At 40.7% G+C, this 13,503-nt stretch overlaps 1 protein-coding gene across 3 annotated transcripts in view; it reads left to right on the top strand.

Annotated features, from left to right (window-relative positions):
• Window positions 1-13,503, top strand: part of DDR2 (discoidin domain receptor tyrosine kinase 2) — a 175,183-nt gene that overhangs the window by 140,024 nt on the left and 21,656 nt on the right. For all 3 annotated transcript variants that reach the window (XM_010356485.2, XM_030936630.1, XM_030936631.1), the window contains 3 exons: window positions 2,136-2,198; window positions 3,377-3,507; window positions 12,621-12,831. In XM_010356485.2, coding sequence (XP_010354787.1) covers window positions 2,136-2,198; window positions 3,377-3,507; window positions 12,621-12,831 — 405 coding nt within the window. The remainder of the gene's footprint in view (window positions 1-2,135; window positions 2,199-3,376; window positions 3,508-12,620; window positions 12,832-13,503) is intronic.

Here is a 13,503-nt window from a genome sequence, read left to right as displayed (position 1 = left end):
CATGTTTCCTAACAACGTTAACAGCATTTTCTTCATCCCATTATTCAAAAAGCAATACCAATATTATTACTAGCAACATAACTATTGAGCATTAAGATTTCTTAGCAATTCTCTTTTCTTTGTCCTAAGAATATATCCTACTAAGAATGTACAGTCAAAGCACTGTGTTCTAAGGTCAGTTGGGTAACAGTGGTATAATTCTTTTCTGTATATAGTTATATCACCAATGTGGTATACAGTTAGGGTAACAGTGGGATAATTTTTTTCTGTATGTAGTTGTGTCACCAATGTGATATACAGTTAGGTTCATTGTATTTCATTTGTTTCAACTTTTAGGGATTCATTTTAAACTGTGAACACTACTTTTGATTGAACAGTAACAGTAGCAAATAGTGATTTAACTTACTGGAGCCAGAAACTGTGCCAAATCTTGAAAAGTTAAAAGGTGTTTAGAATATTGTTCACACTATTAAATTTTAGATGGGGAGATGAAAGACACACAATGCTAAAAAAAAGAAAAATAAAGAAAGAAATATCCAAAGCAATATGAATAATAAATGGTCAGAAGGAGAGAGGCACTAGAGTGTGTTTGTCATAGACAGCATCAAAGAAATGAGATTTGTACTGGGCCTGGAAGAAAAGTCCAGGTGTAAAATAACACAAGAGAGCAAAAGAGACTAATTTAAAGATAAACCACACTTTGGGAAGCCAAGGCAGGAGGATTGCTTGTTATCAAGAGTCTGAGACTAGTCTGGGTAACATGGCGAAACCCTGTCTCTTTAAAAAACACAAAAATTAGCTGGGTGTGGTGGCACATGCCTGTAGTCCCAGCTACTTGGGAGGCTGAGGTGAGAGGATCACCTGAGTCCCAGAGGCAGAGCTTGCAGTGGGTTGAGATTGCACCACTGCACTCCAGCCTGGGTGACAGAGTGAGACCCTGTTAAAAAAAAAAAAAAAAAAAAGATAAACCAGAAGAACCCATCCTTTCAGATTTGATTTTTAAGGGAGAAAAAAAAAAATTCAAGATGGTTTGCTTATTAAGATGTATTCATAAGAAAATAGAGCATATTTTTAGGAAAACAGGTTTGATGTTTAAATGCCTTCTGTGCTAATGATTTAATCTAACAGTAAGTTGATTGATTGTTTTGAGTTGATTGATTGTTTTATCTGAATGCTGAGAGTAGAAATCAAGACACTCAAAGTCAGTGCCACTTACACTGTAAGTGTTAACTGGGGGACAAATAGATTACTACCCATCCTCAGGGATTCTCCTGGCATAGTAATCGGTACACTTATTACAGCTAATTATAGCTATGAACCATGGTTTTTGACTCCTGGGGTCTCTTGAGCTTTAAATCCAATGCATAATAATATTAGTTTTCACTGGAGCCTGACGACTGAACTCACAAAGCACATGCAGATGCCAGATACCTCCTTATTTATATAATAATGTTAAGAAGAAGAAAAATTAGGAGAGTTGGAAGAAATGTCTCTTAGAAAGGAAATGCATATTCTAATTCTTGACCCCCTTGATTAGACAAATCAGAGGGAAAAATTCAGGCAAAGCTGCCAACATCAATCTGGCAAATATACTTTTGTGGTTTAGTCTCAGAAGCTGCAAAATCACAGTAGAGGACCCTCCAATATCAGTAAATATCTATAAAGATGAAGCCTTAATTCATAAATTGAAAGCCTAGACCGATGAGGCATAGTGAAGACTCTTTTATAAACAATCTAATTTCCTTGAAGGAAAAAGCATCTTAACACTATGTCTATCCCTTGCCCATTTACCCTCTATATTCCGTCTATATTTTCGCTGAATTTGGGTCCTGCTTCTTATGCTTTGTAATAATGCATGGTCACAGCCCGTTGAATCGCTGTTTCTTAAACTTTTTTGTGCCATAGCATCTAGTATGTAATATGTGAAACAAAAATTTTACAAAGGAAAACTTGCTCTTACTATTTAGATAAATGGTGATATTTTTATTCGATGTATTTATGATTTTATCTTTTTAAAAGACTGATGGCAACTCACTAAATTGATTTCATAATGTGCTAGGTCACAATATGCCTTCAGAGAAAACACTAGCTATCTGTCTTCTCCTTGGCTCTGACTCACCCTTGTTTTATAACAGATGCTGCAATGTACAACAACTCTGGAGCCCTGCCCACCTCTTCTACGGCACCCACAACCTATGGTATGTGTGATTCCTAATCATACAAATTAAGTTGAAGGGACTTCCTGGAGGATGAAGAAGGGTAGAGAGTTGCAAAGCTTTGGCTGTGTGGGAGGCTTTACACCAGTTGGCTTTGGATGAAGAGTAGCCTTGGAAAGGTAGGACTGTCTACCTCCAAGTTATGGATCCAAATATACTCTCTTCACTACTGATTCATGTGCTTCTTCAGCTGAGGCAGAGTCTGGAGTTGTCCCAATTTCTCCATGAAAGTTTGGAAATTTGGGGTCAGAAACAGGGAAAGGGACATTCCTAGCTCAGACCCATAGGGGGTATTTCTAAGAAGGGGTGGAAATCTAAGAAACAAAATGTTGATCTCTCTAATTGGAGATAAATATGCCATGTATACCTTGCTTTAGGCAGTCATTGGTGACACTAGCCAGCTATGTGGGAAACATGTGTGATTGAATGTATCCAAAGAGGACTTTCAGCTCCCTTGGCATGTCTCAAAGAATGCAGAGTGAAACTGGTTCCTCAACTGTTTTTCATGAAGTGTGATTAAGGGACCGTAGACTCAGGCCATAATAATACAGAGACAAAATTTTGGGAAGAATAGAAAAACTCACCATTATTCTGCCTGACACACGGGGAGAGGGAGAATACTGTCTTATGGAAGAGGGAAGTAGGATATGTGAACAAAGTAATAAAATAGGACGGGCATGGTGACTCACACCAGTAATCCCAGCACTTTGGGAGGCAGAGATAGGCGGATCACAAAGTCAGGAGTTCGAGACCAGCCTGGCCAACATGGAGAAAACCCATCTCTACTAAAGATACAAAAATTAGCCAGGCATAGTGGCGCATGCCTGTAATCCCAGCTACTCAGGAGGCTGAGGCAGGAGAATTGCTTGAACCTGGGAGGGAGAGGTTGCAGTGAGCCGACATCATGCCATTGCACTCCATCCTGAGGGACAGAAAAAGACTCTGTTTCAGGAAAAAAAAGAAAAGTAATAAAACAGTAGCAAGGAAAAAAAAAAAAAAAACCTGTAGCAAGAGCAAGAATAAGCAGAAGTATTAAGGTGGCATCTTCCATAATTATCTTCAAGGAACAGGGTCTACTTCCATGTTTCCAGTCCAGTCCCTCATACTTTTACTTGACCTGTGAGATGACTGTATTCTCTGCCTTCTCTCCCTGGTCACAGATCCAATGCTTAAAATTGATGACAGCAACACCCGGATCCTGATTGGCTGCTTGGTGGCCATCATCTTTATCCTCCTGGCCATCATTGTCATCATCCTCTGGAGGCAGTTCTGGCAGAAAATGCTGGAGAAGGTAAGGAGGTGCAGAATGGGCATGATAAAAGAAACTGCTCCTTTCTTTCTTTCTTTTTTTTATTTTATTATACTTTAAGTTCTAGGGTACATGTGCATAACGTGCAGGTTTGTTACATATGTATACTTATGCCATGTTGGTGTGCTGCACCCATCAACTCGTCAGCACCCATCAATTCATCATTTATATCATGTATAACTCCCCAATGCAATCCCTCCCTCCTCCCCCCTCCCCATGATAGGCTCCAGTGTGTGATGTTCCCCTTCCCGAGTCCAAGTGATCTCATTGTTCAGTTCCCACCTATGAGTGAGAACATGTGGTGTTTGGTTTTCTCTTCTTGTGATAGTTTGCTAAGAATGATGGTTTCCAGCTGCATCCATGTCCCTACAAAGGACGCAAACTCATCCTTTTTTATGGCTGCATAGTATTCCATGGTGTATATGTGCCACATTTTCTTAATCCAGTCTGTCACAGATGGACATTTGGGTTGATTCCAAGTCTTTGCTATTGTGAATAGTGCCGCAATAAACATACGTGTGCATGTGTCTTTGTAGTAGAATAATTTATAATCCTTTGGGTATATACCCAGTAGTGGGATGGCTGGGTCGTATGGTACATTTAGTTCTAGATCCTTGAGGAATTGCCATACTGTTTTCCATAATGGTTGAACTAGTTTACAATCCCACCAACAGTGTAAAAGTGTTCCTATTTCTCCACATCCTCTCCAACAACTGTTGTTTCCTGACTTCTTAATGATTGCCATTCTAACTGGTGTGAGATGGTATCTCATTGTGGTTTTGATTTGCATTTCTCTGATGGCGAGTGATGATGAGCATTTTTTCATGTGTCTGTTGGCTGTATGAATGTCTTCTTTTGAGAAATGTCTGTTCATATCCTTTGCCCACTTTTTGATGGGGTTGTTTGTTTTTTTCTTGTATATTTGTTTGAGTTCTTTGTAGATTCTGGATATTAGCCCTTTGTCAGACGAGCAGGTTGCAAAAATTTTCTCCCATTCTGTAGGTTGCCTGTTCACTCTGATGGTAGTTTCTTTTGCTGTGCAGAAGCTCTTTAGTTTAATTAGATCCCATTTGTCAATTTTGGCTTTTGCTGCCGTTGCTTTTGGTGTTTTAGACATGAAGTCCTTGCCCATGCCTATGTCCTAAATGGTACTACCTAGATTTTCTTCTAGGGTTTTTATGGTATTAGGTCTAACATTTAAGTCTCTAATCCATCTTGAATTAATCTTCATATAAGGAGTAAGGAAAGGATCCAGTTTCAGCTTTCTACTTATGGCTAGCCAATTTTCCCAGCACCATTTATTGAATAGGGAATCCTTTCCCCATTTCTTGTTTCTCTCAGGTTTGTCAAAGATCAGATGGCTGTAGATGTGTGGTATTATTTCCGAGGACTCTGTTCTGTTCCATTGGTCTATATCTCTGTTTTGGTACCAGTACCATGCTGTTTTGATTACTGTAGCCTTGTAGTATAGTTTGAAGTCAGATAGCGTGATGCCTCCAGCTTTGTCCTTTTGACTTAGGATTGTCTTGGCAATGCGGGCTCTTTTTTGGTTCCATATGAACTTTAAAGCAGTTTTTTCCAATTCTGTGAAGAAAGTCATTGGTAGCTTGATGGGGATGGCATTGAATCTATAAATAACCTTGGGCAGTATGGCCATTTTCATGATATTGATTCTTCCTATCCATGAGCCTGGTATGTTCTTCCATTTGTTTGTGTCCTCTTTGATTTCACTGAGCAGTGGTTTGTAGTTCTCCTTGAAGAGGGCCTTTACATCCCTTGTAAGTTGGATTCCTAGGTACTTTATTCTCTTTGAAGCAATTGTGAATGGAAGTTCATTCCTGATTTGGCTCTCTGCTTGTCTGTTACTGGTGTATAAGAATGCTTGTGATTTTTGCACATTAATTTTATATCCTGAGACTTTGCTGAAGTTGCTTATCAGCTTAAGGAGATTTTGGGCTGAGACAATGGGGTTTTCTAAATATACAAGCATGTCATCTGCAAACAGGGACAATTTGACTTCTTCTTTTCCTAACTGGATACCCTTGATTTCTTTCTCTTGCCTGATTGCCCTAGCCAGAACTTCCAACTCTATGTTGAATAGGAGTGGTGAGAGAGGGCATCCCTGTCTTGTGCCAGTTTTCAATGGGAATTTTTCCAGTTTTTGCCCATTCAGTATGATATTAGCTGTGGGTTTGTCATAAATAGCTCTTATTATTTTGAGGTACGTTCCATCAATACCGAATTTATTGAGCGTTTTCAGCATGAAGAGCTGTTGAATTTTGTCAAAAGCCTTTTCTGCATCTATTGAGATAATCATGTGGTTCTTGTCTTTGGTTCTGTTTATATGCTGGATTACGTTTATTGATTTGCGAATGTTGAACCAGCCTTGCATCCCAGGGATGAAGCCCACTTGATCATGATGGATAAGCTTTTGGATGTGCTGCTGAATCCGGTTTGCCAGTATTTTATTGAGAATTTTTGCATCGATGTTCATCAGGGATATTGGTCTAAAATTCTCTTTTTTTGTTGTGTCTCTGCCAGGCTTTGGTATCAGGATGATGTTGGCCTCATAAAATGAGTTAGGGAGGATTCCCTCTTTTTCTATTGATTGGAATAGTTTCAGAAGGAATGGTACCAGCTCTTCCTGGTACCTCTGGTAGAATTCAGCTGTGAATCCATCTGGTCCTGGACTTTTTTTGGTGGGTAGGCTATTAATTGTTGCCTCAATTTCAGAGCCTGCTATTGGTCTATTCAGGGATTCAACTTCTTCCTGGTTTAGTCTTGGGAGAGTGTAAGTGTCCAGGAAATTATCCATTTCTTCTAGATTTTCTAGTTGATTTGCGTAGAGGCGTTTATAGTATTCTCTGATGGTTGTTTGTATTTCTGTGGGGTCGGTGGTGATATCCCCTTTATCATTTTTTATTGCGTCTATTTGATTCCTCTCTCTTTTCTTCTTTATTAGTCTTGCTAGCTGTCTGTCAATTTTGTTGATCTTTTCAAAAAACCAACTCCTGGATTCATTGATTTTTTGGAGGGTTTTTTGTGTCTCTATCTCCTTCAGTTCTGCTCTGATCTTAGTAATTTCTTGCCTTCTGCTAGCTTTTGAATGTGTTTGCTCTTGCCTCTCTAGTTCTTTTAATTGTGATGTCAGAGTGTCAATTTTAGATCTTTCCAGCTTTCTCTTGTGGGCATTTAGTGCTATAAATTTCCCTCTACACACTGCTTTAAATGTGTCCCAGAGATTCTGGTATGTCGTATCTTTGTTCTCATTGGTTTCAAAGAACATCTTTATTTCTGCTTTCATTTCGTTATGTACCCAGTAGTCATTCAGGAGCAGGTTGTTCATTTCCCTTGTAGTTGAGCGGTTCTGATTGAGTTTCTTAGTCCTGAGTTCTAGTTTGATTGCACTGTGGTCTGAGAGACAGTTTGTTATAATTTCTGTTCTTTTACATTTGTTAAGGAGTGCTTTACTTCCAATTATGTGGTCAATTTTGGAATAAGTGCGATGTGGTGCTGAGAAGAATGTATATTCTGTTGATTTGGGGTGGAGAGTTCTATAGATGTCTATTAGGTCCGCTTGGTGCAGAGATGAGTTCAATTCCTGGATATCCTTGTGAACTTTCTGTCTCGTTGATCTGTCTAATGTTGACAGTGGAGTGTTGAAGTCTCCCATTATTATTGTATGGGAGTCTAAGTCTCTTTGTAAGTCTCTAAGGACTTGCTTTATGAATCTGGGTGCTCCTGTATTGGGTGCATATATATTTAGGAGAGTTAGCTCTTCCTGTTGAATTGATCCCTTTACCATTATGTAATGGCCTTCTTTGTCTCTTTTGATCTTTGATGGTTTAAAGTCTGTTTTATCAGAGACTAGGATTGCAATCCCTGCTCTTCTTTGTTCTCCATTTGCTTGGTAGATCTTCCTCCATCCCTTTATTTTGAGCCTATGTATGTCTCTGCATGTGAGATGGGTCTCCTGAATACAGCAGACTGATGGGTCTTGACTCTTTATCCAGTTTGCCAGTCTGTGTCTTTTAATTGGAGCATTTAGTCCATTTACATTTAAGGTTAATATTGTTATGTGTGATCTTGATCCTGCCATTATGATATTAACTGGTTATTTTGCTCGTTAGTTGATGCAGTTTCTTCCTAGCCTCGATGGTCTTTACATTTTGGCATGTTTTTGCGATGGCTGGTACCGGTTGTTCCTTTCCATGTTTAGGGCTTCCTTCAGGGTCTCTTGTAAGGCAGGCCTGGTGGTGACAAAATCTCTAAGCATTTGCTTATCTGTGAAGGATTTTATTTCTCCTTCACTTATGAAACTTAGTTTGGCTGGATATGAAATTCTGGGTTTAAACTTCTTTTCTTTAAGAACGTTGAATATTGGCCCCCACTCTCTTCTGGCTTGTAGAGTTTCTGCTGAGAGATCTGCTGTTAGTCTGATGGGCTTCCCTTTGTGGGTAACCCGACCTTTCTCTCTGGCTGCCCTTAAGATTTTTTCCTTCATTTCAACTTTGGTGAATCTGGCAATTATGTGTTTTGGAGTTGCTCTTCTGGAGGAGTATCTTTATGGGGTTCTTGTATTTCCTGAATTTGAATGTTGGCCTGCCCTACTAGGTTGGGGAAGTTCTCCTGGAGAATATCCTGAAGAGTGTTTTCCAACTTGGTTCCATTTTCCCCCTCACTTTCAGGCACCCCAATCAGACGTAGATTTGGTCTTTTTACATAATCCCATACTTCTTGCAGGCTTTGTTCATTTCTTTTTCTTCTTTTTTCTTTTGGTTTCTCTTCTCGCTTAATTTCATTCATTTGATCCTCAATCACTGATACTCTTTCTTCCAGTTGATCGAGTCGGTTACTGAAGCTTGTGCATTTGTCACGTATTTCTCGTGTCATGGTTTTCATCTCTGTCATTTCGTTTATGACCTTCTCTGCATTAATTAGTCTAGCTGTCAATTCTTCCACTCTTTTTTCAAGATTTTTAGTTTCTTTGCGCTGGGTACGTAATTCCTCCTTTAGCTCTGAGAAGTTTGATGGACTGAAGCCTTCTTCTCTCATCTCGTCAAAGTCATTCTCTGACCAGCTTTGATCCGTTGCTGGCGATGGGCTGCACTCCTTTGCAGGGGAGATGTGCTCTTATTTTTTGAATTTCCAGCTTTTCTGCCCTGCTTTTTCCCCATCTTTGTGGTTTTATCTGTCTGTGGTCTTTGATGATGGTGACGTACTGATGGGGTTTTGGTATAGGTGTCCTTCCTGTTTGACAGTTTTCCTTCTGACAGTCAGGACCCTCAGCTATAGGTCTGTTGGAGATTGGTTGAGGTTCACTCCAGACCCTGTTTGCCTGGGTATCAGCAGCAGAGGTTGCAGAAGATAGAATATTGCTGAACAGCGAGTGTACCTGTCTGATTCTTCCTTTGGAAGCTTCCTCTCAGGGGTGTACTCCACCCTGTGAGGTGTGGGGTGTCAGACTGCCCCTAGTGGGGGATGTCTCCCAGTTAGGCTACTCAGGGGTCAGGGACCCACCTGAGCAGGCAGTCTGTCCATTCTCAGATCTCAACCTCCGCATTGGGAGATCCACGGCTCTCCCCAAAGCTGTCAGACAGAGTTGTTCGCGTCTGCACAGGTCCCCGCTCCTTCCCCTGTTGGTCTTCAGCTGTGCGCTGTCCCCAGAGGTGGAGTCTACAGAGACAGGCAGGCTTTCTTGAGCTGCTGTGAGCTCCACCCAGTTCGAGCTTCCCAGCGGCTTTGTTTACCTACTTAAGCCTCAGCAATGGCGGGCACCCCTCCCCCAGCCTCGCTGCTGCCTTGCGGATAGATTGCCGCAGACTGCTGTGTTAGCAATGAGGGAGGCTCCATGGGCGTGGGACCCTCCCGGCCAGGTGTGGGATATATTCTCCTGGTGTGCCTGTTTGCTTAAAGCGCAGTATTGGGGTGGGAGTTACCCGATTATCCAGGTGTTGTGTGTCTCAGTTCCCCTGGCTAGGAAAAGGGATTCCCTTCCCCCTTGCGCTTCCAGGTGAGGTGATGCCTCGCCCTGCTTCAGCTCTCGCTGGTCAGGCTGCAGCAGCTGACCAGCACCGATTTTCCGGCACTCCCTAGTGAGATGACCCCAGTACCTCAGTTGAAAATGCAGAAATCACCGGTCTTCTGTGTCGCTCGCGCTGGGAGTTGGAGACTGGAGCTGTTCCTATTCGGCCATCTTGCTCTGCCCCCCCCACCCCCCGCTCCTTTCTTTCTTAAGCCACTGTTGCCCCAGGAGTAAAAGGCACATTGCAAACATTTATTAATGGTTGGAGTTAATTGAGCCTACCAAGAAACATAGGAATGAAGCCAGAAAAGAATTAGCTGAGTCTGTTTTCTCATTTTTAGAGTGGAGATGTTGGAACCTCCCTAACCTTCCTCTGAAATGCAGAAAACTCTTCTTAATACATTGAATCTCAACTCAGGCATTTTCCTTGAAGATTCTGATTCACTGGATTTTGGGTGGAGTCCAGGCATCCATACTTAAAAAAAAAAATTAACAAGTGTTTCTGATGCACATTCAAGTTTAAGAATTACTCTCCTAATGCCAAGCTGAAATTTCTGATAATGCTGTTGAAGTTCCTTCTCATTTTTTTCACTTTGCTTGTGTGTTTGGTGTGTGTGTGTGTGTGTGTGTGTGTAGAAAAACATCCAGCTTCATTAATGTTCAAGTCAAGTTTCTCACTACTGTATTTCTACTTTTGTTCACTTGAAGGTTATGATTATGTATCCCTCTGAGTCCCTCTTTAGACTCTGTCTATGCCAAATGATCTGAACAACTTTTTACATTGTCTAACACTTTACAGGAAGCAGACTTTTTCCTCATGCATAATTTTATATACACCTCATTGAGTAATAACTCTTAGGTATTGTTATATTTAACTATTTTTCTGATGAGAAAATGTGATGTGCTTAAGGTCATACAACTGGTGTCCAGTCTTCCATGCTTTTTCCAGTTGTTAATATTGAAATGCATTGATTTCTTTCTACATTCATTTCATCAAAGATGGAATATCTATGACTTGTCTTGCTTTCTTGGACCAAATAGCAACTCACTGCTGCTTAGTGTCTGATTCTTTTGGGGCCTGCTGATGATTAAGTATTTATACATTTGGCCATGGTCACCTCTCCTGGTCAATGAGTTCCTCTCATTAGACATGGACTAGGAGAGGCCACAGAAACTCTGAGCTGTGGGGCTTTGAACTGCCTCCTGAGGACAGGAAACAGGAAGAAGGAGAAATCCTGATTGATTTCTGTGTTTGGGGGTGGGGTGTCAGAGGAGACCAATGCCTGTATGGGACCTCTATTCCAGAGGAGAGGAAAGGGCACCATGAGAATGGGCTTGAGTCTCCAGAGCGTTCTAGATGTAGGATGGGAGAAAAATGGCTCAAATCAGGGGTAAGGAGGAGCAATCCTGATGAGTAGCCTGCAATTCCTTCTGACCTGTGCCACCCTCAGGTTCCTGAGATGGTTGATGTTTGTTTTAAGGTTTTTAGGCAGGAATATTTCATGAAAGAGGTCTCCTTGCTTCCCACAAGTATGTCTACCAGTCTGAAAACACTTAAAGCTTTCAATTCACAAATAGCCACAGAAGACTGAAAGACAGAATGCACAGAGACTCACTCACTGTCATGAGGTGTCTCAAGGCATGAATGAGGCAAATATCAAAACTTTTCCTCCTTTAGAATGCTGGAACACACTAGTGTTTAATGAGGTATTCCAGAGTGAGGGTGGTGGTGAACTGAAGATTCATTGAACTGCTTGAAGAGGATATGTAACCTTCTTAAATAGTCTGTTAGGACCACATTTTAGCCAAGGGAGGAGGGTATGTGTTCTCTACTCTATGAGCTCTTTTTCTCTTTATGTGAGCCACAATTTACCACACTTCTCTGAGTCTTTATTCTGAGGCCTGTTGGAATATCTTCATGGGCTAAGAGAGAAATGTTGGAATCTCCAGGTAAAAGGTAGAGCAAACATTTTGCCCTTGAATATTTAACTTGGTTCTCTGAGAAATTCTACCCCTGTACACCCTGAGTAAGATGACTCAAGGTGCTCTGGAATGACACCCAGGATTTCTTCCTGGGAACAAAATTTTATGTGAAAAATCATTGAGTACACACATACATTCTAAGAACATTACTTAACTTAGCTGTAGACTGTAGCACTGTTTGTAGGATACTTTTGATGGTGTCCTCAACAGTCCCTCTTTGAGAGATTCAACCCACATATATTGAGTACCTACTTTGTTCTGAGCTTCATGCTTAGTACTGGGAATATTACTGCAAAAAAAGACCTTTCAGTCTAGTGGAAAAGTGCACATCTAAGTTTTGCCATTGAGCAACCAAGCTGTGTTTGTTGGAATGGAGCATTTTACATGCTTAAACTCAAATAGTCACATACATGCAAATGTTGGCATTTTCCTTTTGATGCAGCTGGCAGGTTATATTAGATAAGATACCACAGAAATAGTTGCTTTGTTGTTCTCCCTCCCTTATTAGGTGTAAGTCACATTGTTACCTCTGGACACCTAGGGCTTTCCTGTTCCATATTGTAGCCATTTTATTTTTGGTTAGTGAAAATATGGGTCAGTGGTGGGTATTATCCTAATTTAGGGTGTCAGAATGATCAATTAGAACTATTGATTCATCATGTTATAGCACATTTATTAAGTTAATAAAAAATTTATGTCTATCCCAAAACCAAGCAGTTAAAGGGTAAGCCAGCAAAACCCATCATTTAATAAAACATAGAAAACTCTATAAGATTGAGATATTTGGCTACCGATAGGTTCTTATAGCATCATGGAGATAATCCTTTCTTTTTTTTAAGTGTTTCAGAAAGCACATCATAGAAATTAGAAGATCAAATTCTGCCTTGAAGAAATGAAGGATTATTCTAAGTTTCTACAACACAGGCATCTGTGGACCCAGACTGCATCCCTAGCATGTCCAGTGTCACTGGGGTTAAACAGTAGTAAAGAGTTATTTCATTTGCATGGAAGAGCTGAGTTTAAGAAGGGGAGGAATTGACCATCTCTTTTGTGCCAGCGTGTCTTTCTCCTTGTTATTCTCTTCCAGGCTTCTCGGAGGATGCTGGATGATGAAATGACAGTCAGCCTTTCCCTGCCAAGTGATTCTAGCATGTTCAACAATAACCGCTCCTCATCACCTAGTGAACAAGAGTCCAACTCGACTTACGATCGCATCTTTCCCCTTCGCCCTGACTACCAGGAGCCATCCAGGCTGATACGAAAACTCCCAGAATTTGCTCCAGGGGAGGAGGAGTCAGGTGATTATGACGTGGTGGGCAGGGAGTCGAGGGAGAAACCTCGACAAGCCTCAGGTAGGAATGACACACCTGCTCCCAGTTAACTGTATCTATTTTTAGTCTCTACTAACCTCCTGAGAAGTCCACATTCTCTTTCTAGATTTGGTCTGCAGCTGCTCCTGGCCCAATTTGAGCACCTCTCCCTTGCTACTGAATATAAGATGTGTGGAGGGATCCACATACCAGAAAATGAAGAAAAAAAAATAAAACATGTGAATTAGGTGTTAACACCACAAGAACCTAAACAGTCCAACCAGTCTAACCTCATTTCACATGTCAGGAAAGTGAAAAAGCCCGGACAGAGTACTCATCTAACACCAAATTTCATGAGTAGGTAAAGGCAGGACTAGATTTTCACCTGGAGAAATAAATCAATGAAGCTAAAGACATTCCAGAATTCCCAGTGGTGTAGCCATTTAAATAACTAAAATAAGTAATTACTTGAGTTATCTGTTTTTTGGTAATTTCTCTTTGGTAAACATTTATTAGGGTAATATGAGATTTTATTATGAGAGTAAAATATTTCTCGCCTTTTCTCAATAAAAGCATTGAAATAAAACAGGTAAAATAGTAAGTAGTGTCAGTTCATTCAAACTTCAATGTCTTTTAAAAAATGATGCAGAGTCATATCAG

This window comes from Rhinopithecus roxellana, chromosome 8, assembly GCF_007565055.1.
Source record: "Rhinopithecus roxellana isolate Shanxi Qingling chromosome 8, ASM756505v1, whole genome shotgun sequence".
Lineage (NCBI taxonomy): Eukaryota > Metazoa > Chordata > Mammalia > Primates > Cercopithecidae > Rhinopithecus > Rhinopithecus roxellana.
This window is presented reverse-complemented; position numbering and strand designations above follow the sequence as displayed.